This window comes from Glycine max, chromosome 19, assembly GCF_000004515.6.
Source record: "Glycine max cultivar Williams 82 chromosome 19, Glycine_max_v4.0, whole genome shotgun sequence".
Classification (NCBI taxonomy): Eukaryota; Viridiplantae; Streptophyta; class Magnoliopsida; order Fabales; family Fabaceae; genus Glycine; species Glycine max.
In genome coordinates this window covers 38418760-38437302 of record NC_038255.2, presented here as the reverse complement: position 1 = coordinate 38437302, position 18543 = coordinate 38418760, and the positions used below count along the sequence as shown (strand labels likewise).

General features: G+C 34.6%; 3 protein-coding genes across 4 annotated transcripts; 2 read left to right on the top strand and 1 right to left on the bottom strand.

Moving 5' to 3' along the window:
- Positions 1–1078: 1078 nt before the first annotated feature.
- Positions 1079–3028, top strand: LOC100780431 (dihydrofolate reductase). Its single transcript, XM_003554028.5, has 6 exons — positions 1079–1309; positions 1732–1824; positions 1918–2016; positions 2128–2169; positions 2246–2477; positions 2685–3028. Exons 1-6 carry the CDS (start codon positions 1187–1189, stop codon positions 2900–2902), a joined length of 807 nt encoding a protein of 268 aa, XP_003554076.1. The 5' UTR covers positions 1079–1186; the 3' UTR covers positions 2903–3028.
- Positions 3029–3172: 144 nt separating this feature from the next.
- LOC100779900 (COP9 signalosome complex subunit 2) lies at positions 3173–9199 on the bottom strand. Of its 2 annotated transcripts, XM_041012506.1 has the most exons (13): positions 8997–9199; positions 8806–8890; positions 7999–8091; positions 7346–7424; positions 6745–6985; positions 6583–6657; positions 6322–6456; positions 5527–5714; positions 5184–5252; positions 4337–4427; positions 4083–4217; positions 3541–3653; positions 3173–3436 (listed from the first exon to the last, which is right to left on the bottom strand). In XM_041012506.1, the coding sequence occupies exons 2-13, from the start codon at positions 8846–8848 to the stop codon at positions 3346–3348; spliced, it is 1353 nt and encodes a 450-aa protein (XP_040868440.1). In that variant the 5' UTR covers positions 8849–8890; positions 8997–9199; the 3' UTR covers positions 3173–3345. The 2 variants fall into 2 exon arrangements, with proteins under 2 accessions (XP_040868440.1, XP_003554075.1); XM_003554027.5 differs by lacking the exon at positions 8806–8890 and having other exon boundaries at positions 8997–9197.
- A 4213-nt stretch (positions 9200–13412) lies between these two features.
- On the top strand, positions 13413–18396 carry LOC100801137 (uncharacterized). The gene is made up of 2 exons (XM_006604225.4): positions 13413–13673; positions 15741–18396. The coding sequence occupies exons 1-2, from the start codon at positions 13667–13669 to the stop codon at positions 17825–17827; spliced, it is 2094 nt and encodes a 697-aa protein (XP_006604288.1). The 5' UTR covers positions 13413–13666; the 3' UTR covers positions 17828–18396.
- Positions 18397–18543: the final 147 nt, after the last annotated feature.

Here is an 18543-nt window from a genome sequence, read left to right as displayed (position 1 = left end):
TTTTTTAAGTAATTATTATAATGTTATGTTTGTAACAATATAAAATGACAAAAATTTATACTAAAATTGTATTTTACCCTTAAATGAAATGAAATTTTGAGTTTAACAAATTAATCCAATAGAACATATTGATATTTAGGTCTAATAAAAAAATTACTGACATTTTCATCCAATAATGGTAACTTATTGACATTTTGATCCAATGGAACGTATTGATATTTAGATCCAAAACAAATTACTGATATTTTTCTCCAATAAAAAAATATTTACATTTTTTTTCAACAAAAAATTACTGACATTTATGTCTAAAAATGGTATCTTAGTGATATTTTCAACCGATCTAGTCAACATGGTCATGTTGACAATCATTTTAGTGACAAATTCGTCATTCTGTGTCATGTTAGCTATTTTATTAACAGTGACGGACGGAAGTTAACAGTCGGGTATATTTGTTGCACTTTTTACACTTTCGGGGATTAAATTTTGTATTTTCATCTTTTAGGGATGTTTTTGTCAGCACATTAAAAGACAAAAGTGACTATTTACCCTAAATTGTAACACAGCAAAAATCACGATTTTATTGGGTTGCATAGTCATCCATTGTGCTGCAAATTATGCAATCCAACGGAATTGTTGTTGCCATAAATCAGAAAACAAAAAAAAATAGAATCATGACTCCATTGTACAAAATACACAATGAAATCATGATTTTGTTGTGTTGACAGAAGTAGAAAAAAAAATACTTGAGAAGAGAGGAATACATGAGGGAAGAGAGGGAAAGAAGAAAAGAAGGAAGGAAAAGAGTGAAAGAAGGAAGGAAAAAGGAAGAAAGGGATGAGGTGGGTGCCAATATGGAAAGAAATGAGCAGAAGAGTATTTTAGTAAAAGTGTGTTGATGATAGGAGCCGAAAGCAATTTTGGAGGACGAATATCAATTCTCATACAGTAATGGCTTGAGGGCCCAAAAAAGCCTCGGTTTATGTAGTAGCCCACTAGGCACTAGTGCGACGCTTGCACGTGCAATACCAACCAGCATAGTCAAATAAGATGGTCGTTGAAATCCAATAAAAAAAGGGGGTAGGTAGGAACAGTCTTTACATACATTATTACATTCCACTTCCTACAAATAAGTCAATTTCCTTAGCTTGTGAATTGTGAGGCAATAGAGGTCATTAGAGAAACAGCTATGGAAGGAGAAAATGGAAAGAAGCTGAAAATACTGTGCCTCCACGGATTCAGAACAAGTGGGAGTTTTCTTAAAAAGCAAATCAGCAAATGGGATCCTTCTCTATTCATTCAATTTGATATGGTAATATATGCCATTTACTTTGTTAATGTTCAAGTGTTTGCATGAAGCATTTTTAACCTTAAGCCCTTGTTCTTAGACATTTCAAATTCATATTTTATTAGTGTTAGTGCTGATTAGCCCTTGTTCATAATAATTGCTGATGTTGTTTAGCTTAATATAGTATAGTTTATACTGCTACGTATAATGTAGTCTTAATTTTTCCCGAGTACAAAAATATACAGATGAAAGCAATAGAACCAAAAAAGTTAAATGTATTATTGGAGGTTGGAGGGAGGGACTTAAGGGTTGGAGTGATAAAGAAGTCATGGATTTGAATCTCTCCATTAACATAACATACTAATTGCTAACATTTGCTGATAAAAAAATGTATTATTCTGTAAGCATGTAAGACATTGAGCATCTAAATTGTATTAGTGTGACAGGTTTTCCCAGATGGTAAATACCCTGCTGGAGGGAAGTCTGACATAGAAGGCATCTTCCCTCCACCTTACTATGAGTGGTTTCAATTCGAAAAGGTAGAAATACTATATCCTCCTAGCTTTCATTTCAGATTTGGCTGGTTATGTAGTAATTGAAATTTACTGAACATTTACACAAATCTTTCTCAGGACTTCACAGTGTACTTTAACTTGGAAGAATGCATCTCATACTTATGCGATTATATTACAGCCAATGGTCCCTTTGATGGCTTCCTTGGCTTCTCACAGGTAAAACATTCATAATTGTTCCAAGAGTAGATCTCTTTTGGGTTTTACTAGTGTATATTCCTATTATGTATAACTACTATTCGACTTAAATTTCTTCTTTATGTAAATCAGGGTGCAACTCTTTCAGCACTTTTGATAGGTTACCAGGCACAGGCAAGTAATTACTATAATTTGGTTTGTAATTTAAATTCAACTACAAAATTCTGACCGATGTATATGACATTATCAGGGAAAGGTGCTAAAGGAGCATCCACCCATAAAATTTTTCATATCAATATCAGGAAGCAAATTTAGAGATCCCAGCATATGCGATGTTGCCTACAAAGACCCCATCAAAGCTAAATCTGTTCACTTCATTGGGGAAAAAGATTGGCTGAAACTGCCTTCAGAGGATCTAGCGTCTGCATTTGACAAACCCTTCATAATAAGGCATCCCCAAGGTCACACCGTCCCACGATTAGGTATGTTACTGCAGGTGTTGTTTCCTGCACTTCCACTATTGTTTCATGCACTTCCCATTGCATTCCAAAATTTCCAGAATGCAATGGGAAGAATAGGAAATAATGGTGGAATTGCAAAAGTTTTAGCCTGTTATTGCTCTCCTCTCCATGCTTCTTGGTATGTTTTTTACACTAGAAACTGAACTTTCCTCTTACTATCACAAACAGATGAAGTGGCTATCAGTCAATTGAGAAAATGGATTACAGAAGAAGTCCTTTGTCAACCAAAAGTTGAGGTCTCAGTTTGTGAGCGTGAAACAGACCATGAAGAAAAGATGTCAGAGAAGACGACCAAGATAGAACCATGCGGTACCAATCAAGACAAAGGTGTAAACGGTGTAGAAATAAACAAGGGTTCTGAAACAGTAGAGGTGGCTCAAGCCTGAAGATCAGGACTTCTATGAGGAAGCACCTGAATTTAATTTAATATAACTTATGTATTATGTATGACTGGTGATCCATATGGACCTGTTTTATGTTGTCTTGATCTTTAATAAAGTATGCATTATGTATGACTGGTGATACATATTGACCTCTTTTGCGTTGTATTGTTCTTTATTAACTAAAAAGAGTGGTGAGTCCTTAATGTACTACGGAGATATATATTCAGCACTAAAATAAAATTAGACGAACTACCCTTGAATCAATCGTGAATGTTTCAAACAATTATATTTTATAAAATAGAACATGAATCACAAGTTGGGTCTCGCTTTGGTTCACTATTGGTGCAATACACATCCCTAACTCTCCATAATAGATACATTAATTCACATAACAAAACTGCAGCGGGGACAATAAAACAGATAACTCTCCCGTTAGACACCACGGTTTAACCAACTCTGTTGCTGATAGTTTGGTAAAGAGATTTAAGTTGTGTGTTCCATTTGTCTACGGCAGTATACTTTTTCATTCCTTTTGACCTGAACATGCATTTAGAATGTTAGTAAAGATACGAGGTTTTTTACAAACAAAATTATGAATAAAAACTAAATCCAGTAAAAAGGAATTGAACATAAAAACTCACCTATCAGAGCGTTCTAAGAGCCGGTTGACTTGATCAATGTGTCCTTGAATTCTGTTATCCAAAATAAGCGACACCAGTAGCTGCTCAACATCATGCTCAGGCACATTAAGTTCCTGCAAATTAATAGGGGTTTTATTACATAAAAACTATTATTAGACTAACTGCAATTTAAGTGCCTCATAAAATCAACTGAACAAATAAACATAACTACTACTACTAGGAAAAGGCAATAGCAACTTTTTGACTTGACCATTTGCACAAGGCAAGGGAGGGAGGAAAAAGAGAGGCAGGAAGCCCCAGAATAATGTTTGGCTCATTCTCTTCAAAATGAACAAAGGCTTACCCAACTAACACTATACCATCAGAACTAAAACCAGAGACAATTTAGAAGGAATGGTTGTTGTCAAGGTATATTTGGCTATTTTTTATAGAAAAGGTGTATTTGACTATTTATTTTCCTTTTTATTCCATTAATTTATATGATGGGCTTGGAGGGAAGGAGGAAAAGCTCAGAAATGAAGCAGAGTTGTGAGTACATTTACCTTGGATATAAATGGGATCCTGATCCTTGTATATGGTTTGATGAGCTTCAGCAAGACTTGAGTTCTGATGTTCTTTAGCAGATCCTCAATGTAGTTTCTGATAAATGGATCATCCATGATGGTTCTTCTGTTACTCTGGAAAGTAAATTACCCAAAATCAAATTCCGACAAATATTGGATGAAAAATAGGAGAAATACTTTATGGTCAAATTAGTGCAGCAGACATATTCTCTTGCTAGACTCAATAAAAGTACCTTCAAGATTTTCTCAAATTCCAATATTTCATTACGCTGATAGGCTGCTATCAAATTTGTCATTGCCAAAATTTCAGGGTCATTCTTGTATCTACAAGACATAATATACGGAGGTGAAAACAGAAAGAGGGACGAAATTGGATCAAAGAATGGGAGAAACAAACGAGTAAAAACAATTGATAGAGTAAATTACACTCTCCCTTGAGAGTTTCTCAAATTACAACCCTCCCTTGAGAGTTTCTCAAATTACAACCCTCCCCCTCTTATTTAAAATATACATACACTCCCGTCCCATAAGATGAATATAAGTTACACTTCAATTCTTTTCAATATAAGCAAATCTCTCAGTGTAATAGACAACTAATTTTAAATATCTTATTGGCTTTAGTATTTTAGAAGATAATGAAGTTTTAAATACCTTTATTATCAGCTTTGAAATTTCATCCAAAATCTTTATTAATGTTCAAAGGTCTCAGAGTGTGCTTGGTGCTGTGGCACACTGAACTCAACACGATTAATTTTTCCATTCACTTTGAAGTAACTTCTTCCCGCAGCCAACTTTCCATGTTTTTTATGTGGTTTTTCTCTGGCCACCGTGGAACCAAACACACGCAGAATTGATAATAAATATTCAAAAATAGCTAGTAATCATGCTGAGAATCACCAGATAAGAAAAAGAAAACTCTAAAATACTCATTTACATTAAAAAGGATTTAAATAAAACACAAATTGATCTTTAAAGGGAGGGAGGTGTATATTTTAAAATATGTGGGAAGGAGAATGCAATTCAAGCATCTCTTAAGGGAGAGCATAATTTACTCAAATAAATTAAAAACAGAGAACTTACGGCTTAGCCTCCTGCCCATCAAACGGATTTACTTCAGACTCCATCAACATGTTGGCAAGAACAAGGTACCTGACATGTAATAGCAACTATGTTACAAGTTTAATAAAAAAAAGGTTGCTTGAATGGTTTATTTTCAAATAGTCAAGCTTAAATGCTAAATCTCAGGAAATGATGGATTTCATAAGTATATAATACATCTTTATAAAAGTTACTGCCAAAATTAATGATTTATAGTTAACTGTATCTTTTTGTAATTAACAATTATGAAATGCAGACATATATTGTTAGGAAAATTGTTTAAAACTAATAGCTAAATTAAAAATTATAACACTTTGTTGCTTACTTCAAGCATTGGATACGCCTATGATTCCCAGCTTCATCATAATTCTTAAAAGCTTCAAAAAAATCTGTAGCTGCTTCAGCCCACTGGCGCTCTGCCATATGCATTTTCCCTCCACATTCATGGATTATTCCCATTATCCGCGGATGGGGAATTGCTGACTTAATAGTGAGTGCTTTCTGGTAAAGTTGCTGCATTTAACACCGAGAAGACTCGTTGATAAAAACAACTTTCCTCTAGCATAAGACTAATTTAAAGGGATGCACTATATCACACCACCTAGTTTTAGAGCAAGTGATTCTCAGGGTTTTGAAAAAAGAACTTCTTTTCTTATATTTTATTGTGTTTGGATGAACTTGGATAGAAAATAGCTAAAGCACTAAATATTCCTCCATCAACGTTTGATTCCATTCAATGATTTCTACATCAAGAACACTTTCACTGATTTCAACCCAATAACAAATGTCTTTGTAAAATATAGTTAGTGCATGCTGGGTTTTCAGTTGCAAAAGCTGCAAACCATGTCTTGGTTAAAAATTTCATCTCTTGTGATTTTTGCCCAAACCATGCTTTGGAGATTCTCAATGGAAAACAAACACACTTTTGATCCTTAAAGAATAAAACTAACAAAAAATTGTTATTTGAGAAACTGAGCTCATCCCACAAGCAGCAAGAAAAAGTTTGGTAAAAAATTAAAAGCTAAAATTGTAGGAAAAGACAGTAATAAATTGGAAAGGCACATTATTACTCCTATGCAAGTTGCATAATAAGAATTTATTTTCTAAAACAAATGCTGACCTTGAGTTTTTTGTTGTTCTTCATCTCTGTGTACATTTGAATTTCTATTGCATAAACCTCCAAAAGTTGGGTTCCTTTCTTGTGATCATCTGTACCATCTTCCCTTTGACAAGATTTGTGAAGTTCCTTCAATATCTGACAGGGTTCAACAAAATCAATAAATCACTCAATGCTCATGGATACCAATAGATACAGATACAGAAACATTCAAATTAAGCTGGAAAACAACCTACACCATTGCACAAAATACTAATATGTTACCTTACTCATCCGCCCATATTCCCCAATATCAAAGAAGATCTTACAAAGCTTAAGATTTGTCTTAAACCATAATCTCTGTAAAATGAGTGACATAAAAAATAAACATAAGATTGTATTAATGACAAATACCATGAGCCAAAGATAATATCTAAATGTATTAACCTCATTCTTTGCTTCTTCAAGGGCTTGCAGTGTTGTCTGATAGAATTCCTGCAGAAGGCCAAAGTTCTGACTAGCTGAACCAGAGACATAGTCCATAATGCTGTTTATGCATTTTTCACTATAGTTACGAGTAACTGCCGATTTAATGTAAGTCAACATCTCCCGGTAGGCTTCCATCATCTCTTTATACCTTCCAAGTCTATAATAAAGCTTCACAGTTTGTTTTAGAGCTTTAAATCCCCTGGTAAAATGTAAGATAAATATGAAATGCAATACATAATGGTTTATTATCACTGTGAGGAATGATTCTAAGACATAATATTACTATTACTATGCACTACACAAGTGAGTACAAGAAACAAAGGAAGGGAATGCAGGAAACATACACATTAGCTTATTTATTAATGGTAAGTATGTTTGACCCACTAAAAAGGAAAGAGAAACACTCTTGGTTCATTAAAAAAAAAAATAGATCAGGTAATTAATTAATTAATTAGTAATGATACAAAAAAGGATACAACACACACAAAATTATAAAACAATTTAAGTTCTCCAACTACAACATCCATATTACACAGCACACAGAGAATAAAATACTCACCATTCTGCCTTCTCCTGTTCCATGCGTACTACCTCAGCAAAACCAGAAAGTGCACCTTCTGGATCAGTTTCAACCAAACCTATATACAAACAGAATAACATCCTAAGAAGTCGGTACAAAAAATGGATCAACCGCCCTTCAACCATAAATAATGAAAAATCAAATCTTATGAATATGCAAAAGAAATTATTTTCACAAATCCTTTTTTAATTCATTTCCACAATGAAGATACATAGCAAGATTTTTTGTCTTAACCCTCCGATTCATCAAGGGAAAGAGACCTTAACTAATTTGGAGTTCAGCCGAGAGATAAGTAAAGACTGGTCAAGAATTGTTTCTGCCAAGAATCAAACTAGGGTACTACCCGAACAATTCAACCTTAACTTCAACACATTAACTACTTGTACCCAATCACTTGGTTAGATACATAGCAAGATTAAATCAATATCAACACGATAATGAATCAATTTTTACTTTTGGCAGAAATATTCAGCAATAGAACACTGATTTGAACAAAGTATTTTCAACATAATCTAATTTAGCACTAAATTCCCAAAAAAAGATAAAATTTCCCAATTCATAAATGCAAGGAATTATCTTTTTGCTTCTTGCAACTAACAAGAAGCAAAAGTAATAATAGTTGTTGGAAATACCTTTTGAATTGTAATATTGATTCTCAATATCAACATCTTGCTCCTCTTGCTCCTCATCTGAGTACTCAAATCCATAGTCCTCCATATCAGCATCTACAAAATAAAAGAAGCAAACACTTACTTAGTGTCTTGTAAGTCAATTGGTAAAAATGAAACCAACTATTATGAATACATCAAAAAAGAATAGCTAGAAAACTTCTTAGGCAAAGAACACCCATCTAGCTAGCTTCAGGGATTATCCTTCCTTTTATAATTGGAGAGTTTCAAATCATGGAATTTGTGGTATGATATAATGTTTACAAATATCACCTCACAAAAATCAGGGATGAAGGGGGGCAGGAACTAAAAGCAGTCATGTAGAATGAATCCATGTCATAAAGATTAAACATGTTTTAAATCAGCTGGAAACTTTCCAACACCAGACCCTCTGTTATCCGAGCTTGGAACCATCTACAGTCTACACAAAGTTTAGCACAGAGCACAACATATAGGAAAAGCCCAACCAAGTGGGATAAGACTTTGTAGTTGTTAGGCATTTTGCGGAATTAAGCACCAAAATAATCAATTCCATTCTCTCCTAATACAATCCACCAGAACATTAAAACATTGCAAACATCAGAAAACCCTGTTTCACTCAAAGCTTCACAGTTTCTTTTGGGGACTCTTATGAATTGCCCTCAACATTGATTCGTGGTGCCAGCCACACACAAATGGACGCCACCAACACATCGTTGTCGATTACGGACTCATATACACATCATAGGGTTACAAAGTTTATGCTCAATTGCGCTACAACGAAGTAAAAACCTCCGAAACCCCCGAAGTAGCGATCAAGATTTTTCCGCAGCATAAATCACGAACATAATCGAATCAGGATTCAAATTTCAAGTCTCTTCAAATTGACAAAGCGAATAAATAAAGGAAACGATTTAGCAACCGAAAAAATTAACTACAGGAGAAAGAAGTGTTGGGGGAAAATGGAGAAAAAGAACACGTACCCGAAGCCATGTTGTATGAAATCAACTGAGTTTGAGGATCCGAGTTAGGGTTTTGAATCGGAAACGGTAAGACCGAAACTCCGAGTTGGTATATGAGTTGAGAGTGAGAATCCGGTGAGTGAAGCGAAGGAGTAATGGGATAGAGCGTTTGTTTCAGCTTCGATTCATTGCACTACTAAGCATTCATTTCAAAACTCAGCAAAACTATTATTTACACTGTTTGGCTGGTTTGTAAAAAATAAAAAATTTTATAAAAAAAAAGGCCATTTTATAATTTCAATTATTTCAATAAATTATTATATTTACTAGTATTATATTAATTTGTTAATAATGATGACTATTAAATTATTATATTAATTAATATAACATTAATTTTTACTACTCACGAGAATATCAAGAAGTTGAGATCCTCACACAAAGGTCAAGATCCAACAAGCATCAACATTACATTATTATTAATTATCTTGTCTTGCACTAATATAGTGTTGGTTTAATTACACTTAAATGTATTTAAGATAAAAGTTTTAAAATTTAATATGGGTTTTATATCTCCACACTTCACTTTAATTCAAATATTTTATCTTTTTTATCTCTAGTTTCTTTTTCACACATTTTTCATTCCTTTAAATCAAGCGGGTGTCCATGGTTCAATTCTACACAAATAACTAAATCAAATCAAAAAATGATTCGGATGAATATAAATGCTTTTAAAAAAAGTTTAATTTTTCTTGTTTAGTTTGGTTCTTAAATAGTTCAATTCAATTCAATTTTTTTAACACCTTTACTTTGCTTATGGTCAATTCAACACAAAGAATTAAACCCGTAAATGGTTTTGTCTGAAATGATTAGAATTAGAAATGGCTTGCCAAAGTCAAATTGAATAAAATAATTCGGTTTAGTTGAAAAAACTAAATTTTTTATGGTTATGTTTAATTCTTAAGCATTTATATTTGGATTAAAAAATTAACACTCTTCCAAAAGACATGCATGAAAAAATCACCATCAACCATCTTTATACCTTACCCCAAGTGTAGTCATAAAGTTTTCCATTAACTTTTCAAATTATGAACCAAATTTAATTCAATCAAGACTAGTCTTGAATCTTGAAAAACCAAGGTTCTACAAATAAATGCTAAGATAAAGAACAACAATAGGAGCACTGAGGCATGAGAAGTTCATCGAAAATGGGATATACATAGAAATATCAACTTAAAGAAGAAACTTTGCTTTATTTCATGTCATAGTAAGAAGGAAATGTTTTTTGGCAGGTCTACCTAAATTTAGCAATCTTTATTCCTATTTCATCTCGATCAAGCAATTTGTCTTTTTCTCAATTCACTTTCCCTTATTTATTTTTTTGGTATTGAGGAGGGCAAAACGCCCAAACCACACTAAGCCCATAGCATCCTTAGAAAAAAAAAACAAAGAGCCCAAGGGCGAGCTATCTAACATATGCAAACCAAATCATAGTCATGAGCTAAACTTGCTAAACAATCAACTATTGCATTCTCCTTTCTATAAACATGAAAGATTCGAACTTGCTAATTTTTTTGTATCCATCATTGAATAACTTGAACTATAGACCTCAAAGGATGACCATGATGCACTCATTGCAAATCAAAGTTCACAACTAATCTTATGTTACAATCTACACAGATATATTTAATACTCATAAACCAGGCTATCTGAAGAGCATATAGGATACCCCAACGTTCCTCCATTAGCAAACTAGAGGACCCAAGGTTACTAACAAAATCTATGAACCACTTTCTATTCAACATTCTGAAAGCACCAACATATGTTGCCAATTGGTTAGAAATTCTAATTGATGCATATGTATTCACCTTAGTCCAACCAAATTGAGGAGGAACCCAAGCCAAGGGCGTCAATTGTTTACTTCTCGTGGTCCCTGTAACATCAATTGCTAGAGATTTGACAAAATCTTGAAAGCATGTTTTTGCTTGAACGTCATAAGCTATAAAGAGCCCATCAAAATCATTCAAAAAGAACATGCTTATTACAAGCCAACCAAATGAGATAAACTCCCACAAAAAAAAAAAGAGTCTTCCATATAGCTCCCATATTAAAAACAATCTTAGATTTCAGGTTCTACAGAAACCAATCCAACAAATCCATGTCAAAAAAGTTGTTATTGAAATTAGGAAAAAGTTTGAACCAAATGATATGGACCTTTTCACAATCTCACAATGAATGTAAATTGGATTCATCCTCATAGTGGCAGAGAGGGCATAAGGAGTTGTTATCAAAACCCCTTTCTCATTGAAACAACTGTCACAAGATTGAATATCCTGCGATCAAATGTGCTTCCAAATACCATTTACCCATGAACTTCCACACCTTTAAGCAAAAAATAAGTAGACTTTGTAGTAAATCTACCATCCAATGTATTTGCCCAGCTAATACAACCCTCCCCCAAAGCCTCATGAGGAGTAACACAACCAATAATCTCTACTAACAACCAATCAGGGATAAAATGCTAGAAATGAGAAATATACCAAAAACTTCCATCAATGATATAGTCATTTACAAATAATTTTACTTCAATATAAGAAACGTTTTGAATAACAAAGTTAAAAATAATAAGACCAAATGAAAATCATTTATCCTTCCAAAACCTAATCCTTTTCTCATTTTCAACAACCCACCTACATCCCAAAAGGACAAAATTCTAGATTGAGGAAATTCCTCACCAAACATCTAAATTGTTATCCACACATCTAACAAAAGGTTAAGCATGATCATCACAATTATATTTTAAGAACTTAAACCCACAATGCATCATGATCAACCACCAAACCCCAAGCCAATTTCATAACAAGAGCATGATTAAAGAGTTTCAAATAACAAAATCCCAAATCACCAACATCATCCTCATGAAACAATTTATTCCAACCAATCGAGTGACATCTTTAATGATCCGAAGACTCACCCCTCTCAAAACTCCTACTCCTACTCTCCATTTTATTACATATCTAGTATGGGAGAAGAACTGTTTGCACGGTATATGTTGGAAGGGCAACAATAATCGCCTTGGCTAAGGTACATCTCCTTCTAAAAGAAAGTTTATTTACCCTCCAACAACTTTGAATTCATGGAGTTGTGTGGGGGGTGAGAGAGGGAAGAGAAAGAGGAAAAAGAATAAACCATCACTATCGGAAATTACCTCTAGTTGTGATGCTTGATGGTCCGCAGAGGTGTTTGTGATGCATGTAGTTAGGGCTGCAAATGAGCCAAGCTCAATTCAACTCAACTCGGCTCGTTAATATTTAGTTCAGCTCGAAACTCAACTCGAGTTTGACATGAACCTTTTTTCTAGCTCAAACTTGACTTGGTTCAAGTTTGCGAACAACTCGGTTCAACTTGTTAGCTTGAACACATGAACCAAGGGTCAAATTTTTTAAATCCCATACATTTCAAAATTTCAATTTATTGGTAGATTTTGGATAAAATGAATGTTTAAATTTTTTTAAGAAGACAAAACTTAACATATTCTATTAGCTTTATCGGGTCACACGGTTTGATAATAAAAAAACATAATTACAACCAAAGTCTGCATAAATAAAAATTACCTCATCTTGCATATATAAATTAATATATATATATATATATATAGTCATTTCATGAACAATCAAATTATACACAACTCAAGTTTGACTCATTTATTTAACGAACTCAACTTTTAGTTCAAATTCAACTTATTTGGTTCAAGAACAAGTTTAACAAGTTAATTATCAAATTGAATTTTAAACTATTTACAAGTTAGTTCAATTCATTATCATCCCAACATATAATTAAGAGGTTGTTGCTTCAATAAGAAAGATAGAGAAAAATTCAAAAAAGAGAAAATAAAAAATAGAAAAAAGTTAGAAAATAAAAAAATCTTAAATATTAATTCAAAAATTAAAAGTTCTAACGGTAAAAAAATGAGTTTCCCATGGTGGGAGGATGGTAAGCTCTCCCACCCTAAACAGATCCCACAAACAAAACAAATAACAATCCACCGTTATTTCCTCTTTTCTTCCCAATGGCCGGCCACTCCTTATTTTAACCGTAGGGGTCCAATTCTTCCTCTAAGAAAGCAACCCTTGTCATTAACCCTTTCTCCCTTTGCAACCTAAAACCAAAAAATTTCACAACAAAGAACAAAACGTCGCTTTCATTCCCCTCACCTCTCTCTCAATTGCACTAAACTAATCCTTTGGTAATTTCCATTTTACTAAATATAATAATAGCACCCCGGAAAAAGAAAAGAAAAACAGGAGTCACTGACAGTGAGACCCTATGTCCCCATATTAACAAAGACCAAGGGAATGAGAATTATGCATTTATACTTTAATAAACTATTATTAATATTGTACAGTTCACACGCATGAATGAACTGAAAAAGTGATAAAAGCTCAAATATAATAAAATGGACAGAACACTGACAATAGCACCATTTGTTTGTGTTTTTTGCCATGGTTCCCAAAACTGCAGTGAAAACCATCAGAACCTGGTGGATCTGCGTCTTCCTCTGCTAAACCGCGTACTTCATAACCCTCCAAAAAGAGATTTTTTTTATAAAAAAATATAATTTCGAGAAGAAAAAAGAAAGAAAGAAAGAGGGGAAGATCTGAAAGCTTTGTTGTACCCACTTATAACACTGAAAAATGCAAGGTATCATTCAACACCCTTCCTTCTTCTTCTTCCTTCTTTTGTTTTTCTGAACCCTAAATTCTCTCTCCTTTGACTCGAATTCATTTACTCTTTGCTGGGATTGACTCCGGTCACTTCGCATTATTATATGTTGCTTGTTTGTTAATTATGGTTTTCCTTTTCTTGGCTTTTTTTGGTGTGTGTGGATTTGTTGAATTGTGCTTGTGGTTGCATTATACGAGTTTGGTTCTTCGATTAGAAACTTTTGTGGGCGTGGGGAGGTTTTGCTCGGGAAATTGATGATGCAATTCAATAAAGAAAAGGGAAAGTTTAGGAATTTGAGGGTGGGGTTTGGCTGCGATGGTGGTTCTATCTGTGAATTTTGGATAACCTTTGTGAATTAGTATCTATTTATGTTGTGGCCGTGTTGATGAAGCCCCATGCAGTTTTTTTAGTTTCAAAGGACTTTAGGGTGTTTCTGTTATTTTGCTTAAGTTGTGGAATCGGTCACACTGTATTATTCTTCTTAAAGTCTTAAACTTACGTCCTGTTTGGATAAGGTTATCTATATTACCTGTAAGAGAAAAAATTAGAATTAAAAATGAAATAAACTTAGCTATGCATATGTTTAACTCAGCTTTTTGGCTCCAAAATTTAACTTCTCCAAAAGGCTTATTTTAATCCTCAAGAGAGCTAGAGCGATGTGAAAATTATGATGACATTGAGGACCATATATAGTCATGATTAAAAGTAAGTTTGTGATCACATGACCATATAAAAAAGTCAATGTGTATTTTCTTTTAATCATGATCATTCATGTATGGTTATATGGTCCATATTACAAGGTAACAATATCACCCTTGCTTATCCTTTATTATAAATGGTATTTGGGATGTGGTAGTTTTTTGTTCTTAATGGGGTGATAGAATGACATTTTTACTTTTTAAAAGAATTTTTATAGAAAAGGAGATCTTCAACAATTATCCCATTTCTCTGTATCTTTATCTACAGAAATGGCTTAAGCATTAGCAAGCATGGGCTGCAGCTGTACCTAATGTCTGCTCACCATGTTTATATGTGTTCTAACCTTTGAACTGTAAGCAAGGTTGAAGGAGAATTCTTGTGAGCACCCTTTTGATGTTACTATAAAAAGAAAGCATCTGCTCTTTAGGACCAAGAAATTGCAGTCTTGTATCTTGGATAGAGAAGAGGACAACCTAGAATATGTTTGCACTGCTTGTGGGTGCTAGAGTACAGGTGTCTAGATTTTATGAAATGTGATTTCTTTAAGGTAGAAAAAATGACAGTTTCCATAAGACTAGGTCCTGACTTTATTATGTTCTGGCACTCGCACTTGTAGTCCATGTGAAGCAGTGAGAACTCTTGAAAATATAGAAACCAGAAATATGGTCCTCAAATGTGTACACTGTGTAACATATGGAGGATCCACTTTTGATGAGGTAGAAACTGCAGATAATTAAATTTAAATTAGTAAAGCTAGGACCTCGATTTTGAATACCTTAATTCAACTGAACATAAAGGCTATGAATCTTCCTTATTATTGCGGGATGTAGGTAATTGTATTTCAGCTGGAACTGCGGGACCACATCATTTTTTAACTTCTAACTTAAAGGAAATTCACATTAGATAAGCTGATATGTTAAATCTGACCATATAATGAAAGGGGTATTATTTGTCAAGCTTACCTGTCAAAAAAGGAAGTGGTGTTTTAATTTTTTTTTTAAATAAAATTGAGAGGGATTCTCAGCTATTAAAGTGGAATCTTCAAGAAGGAGCCTCTCAAGGATGGATGTGTTATGTATGATTGTTTTGATCTCTCTTCACCAAATGGTAGTGGTTGTGGGCTTCCACATTGAGTTATAAGTGAATATGCCATATTTTTCATTTTTCTATATTGAATTTCTACTGTCAGTTTATGCATTACTTTTTTATCTCTGAAATTTTAGATCATGTTAGAATTATCTCTATCTTTTCAACTCAAACTAATGAATGCCTGATTTTACTATCTTCATATAAACATGAACTATAATTATAGTAATATTAATGAACTTGGATACTTGTTTACAGGTAGATCCCCAGACCAGGAATCAGTAGGGTCTGGCACAAAGAGGTCCAGTGTATCATCTGGGGGTAGGCCTCAGAATCAGAAGGAGTTCTTCTATAAATTTGTTGAAAGTGACAGCTTGACTGCAAAACTTGTAGATTGGTTTGAATCTGTAACAGAAAATAGTGAATTGAAACAGCAGGCATTTGATGTTCCATTTGAGTTGATTGAACTTCAAAAATTTGATTATGCATTGGAAGGAATTTCATTTCAGCAGCTAACACGCATGCCCAATGCTGTTCATGCTTCTACATCTGATGCTGTAGAAGCAACAGCTTATCTTGCTATTGAAGATTTTCTACATGCAAGTATAAAAGGCTTGTGGGAGGCATTTTGGAGTCAAGATGAGCCCATGCCTTTTTCTGTCGCTTGTCTGTATAATGCCAATATGAAGTTTTATCAGGCTGAAAAGGCAATTGCAAATGGAAGGCTTGGAGGTCTTTGTGGCACTGGTATATTGCTGAATAATCCTAGACATCCTCATGGAAAATGGGATCATGTCCTTGAATTGGCACTGCTAAGACCTGATATTGGAGGCCATGCTGTTGGCAGTGACCGCCAGCCTTCTCCATCAGTTCTTGGAGAGGCTCTATTTTGTGCTCTTCGAATGCTATTGGCAAGGAGTTTAAGTAGACTGAGTTTCTTTCCAGATCCAAGCACAGTGTTTGTTCTTCTTGTTGATTCTCAATATGGGGGAGTTGTAAAGGTTGAAGGAGATGTAAATAAGCTCAATTTTGATGTGAATAATGTTTATGAATGTGCTGCAGAATGGGTAAAAGATCATTCTAGAATTTCTGTTTCTCCAATTGATAGGATCTGGAACAAACTTGGAAATGCAAACTGGGGAGATATTGGTGCTCTTCAGGTACTATTTGCAACCTTCCACTGTATTATGCAATATGCTGGAATGCCCAAACACTCTGTTGAGGATTTAGCTGCTGACCATAGTTCACGCCTCCAAACAAGAAGAGTTGAGAGGCAGTTAGGAGATACAGGTGTAAATGGAAATGGCCTATTGCGATACCAGCAATGTAGTGTTTCCCCTGAAATTGTTGAAGTTCAGGATGATTCTGTCAAAGTTGATTCCAAAGAGTCAATGATAACAGAAGGAACCATATTATGGCTGGAGGATTCAGATTGGCAAAAGGGTTATCAGATAAAAGAGGTAATCAACACTAGTGAGTTGACATACTTCATTGCATCCCATGTTGAAGAGCCAGGAAAAAATCTGTTCCTATATGTAGGCTCTCATCCATCCCAGCTGGAACCAGCATGGGAAGATATGAATTTATGGTATCAAGTTCAGAGGCAGACCAAAGTATTGACAATAATGAAGCAAAAAGGTCTATCAAGCAAATATCTGCCTCGATTGAGTGCCTCTGGTAGGATCATACACCCAGGTCATTGTCGCCGGCCCAGCTCTGGTGGAAATTGTGACCACCCTTGGTGTGGGACCCCTATTCTTGTGACCAGCCCAGTTGGTGAAACAGTAGCTGAAATGGTACGCACAGGGCAATTTGGTTCAGATGAAGCTATCAGATGTTGCCATGATTGCTTATCAGCGCTTTCAACTGTTGCTTCTGCTGGAATTCGGCATGGAGACATCAGGCCAGAGAATGTGATCTGTGTAAAGTCTGGTGTGAGGCACCCTTATTTTGTTCTAATTGGATGGGGCCATGCCATTCTTGAAGATAGGGATCGCCCTGCCATGAATCTTCATTTCTCATCTACTTATGCACTTCAGGAAGGAAAGCTATGCTCTGCTTCAGATGCGGAAAGCCTAGTTTATATGCTTTATTATTCATGTGGTGGAGTTTTCCCTGATTTAGATTCAGTAGAGGGAGCACTACAGTGGAGAGAGACATCTTGGTCAAGGAGATTAATTCAGCAGAAGCTTGGTGATATCTCCACTGTGCTGAAAGCTTTTGCTGATTATGTTGACAGTCTCTGTGGGACACCATATCCCATTGACTATGACATATGGCTGAGAAGGTTGAGGCGAAGTATTCATGAAGATGATCATGGAAAGGAAATCGATGTAACAGGCTAGGCTTTCAAACTGGGTCCAATTTCAGAAATGAAAACTCTTCATCTTAACGTGTTTCTCATTGCAATGCTTGGACTTTTGGGTGGTAAATAAAACAAGGAAAGTCAATGGCTTAACCTCTGATGCTCATGCATTTGTATTCCTTGAACGATTGGTTTGGGGAATGGTTAGTGCATTCCATGAAACGAGCATATCATGATTTTTCTTGTTGGTATAGGGTGGGCTGGCTGCTCTATCTTCTATAATTCTTGAGAATTGATTGGTGGCATCTTTGGGTATATGAAGAATAGTCATTCCTTCATTTTGAGGAGCCAAAACATGACTTTTAACAACTTTCTTTTCCATTTCATTTTTCTGGTGATGAGTTTCTAATCGAAGTAATCAAGCTGTATTGATAACATCATTCGTTTGTAAAGATAAAAAAGGTCTTTCTAGAATGCATGGTGTTTGTACAGTTGCTTGGTTCCTGGCCATTCTGAATGGTACAAACTGCACATGGCAGTTGGCATATAATCATATTCTGTAAATGTGTTGTTTTTCTTGTGTTCATTGAGTTTCTTTTTCATTTTTCACATCCACCTTCATTCAGTGTTAGTGTGAAATTCCTTGATGGAAGTTAAAGTTTCATGCATCAGGTCTGGTAGGTGCAAATGCAATGTTGGGACGAGTTTGTTTTTTACTTTGTGAAAATTTAACCCACGAAAGTTAAAAGGGAATCA

What these genes read in the sequence shown, in the direction of transcription:
- LOC100780431 (XM_003554028.5), top strand. Translation starts at nt 1,187, where the DNA reads ATGGAAGGAGAAAATGGAAAGAAGCTGAAAATACTGTGCCTCCACGGA. An exon ending in AGTGGTTTCAATTCGAAAAG is followed by an intron (nt 1,825 to 1,917) that starts GTAGAAATACTA and finishes AATCTTTCTCAG; the next exon opens with GACTTCACAGTGTACTTTAA. An exon ending in GCTTCCTTGGCTTCTCACAG is followed by an intron (nt 2,017 to 2,127) that starts GTAAAACATTCA and finishes TATGTAAATCAG; the next exon opens with GGTGCAACTCTTTCAGCACT.
- LOC100779900 (XM_041012506.1), bottom strand. Translation starts at nt 8,848, where the DNA reads ATGCTGCGGAAAAATCTTGATCGCTACTTCGGGGGTTTCGGAG. An exon ending in CTACTTCGGGGGTTTCGGAG is followed by an intron (nt 8,092 to 8,805) that starts GTTTTTACTTCG and finishes TTTATTTTGTAG; the next exon opens with ATGCTGATATGGAGGACTAT. An exon ending in TCAATATTACAATTCAAAAG is followed by an intron (nt 7,425 to 7,998) that starts GTATTTCCAACA and finishes GTTTGTATATAG; the next exon opens with GTTTGGTTGAAACTGATCCA.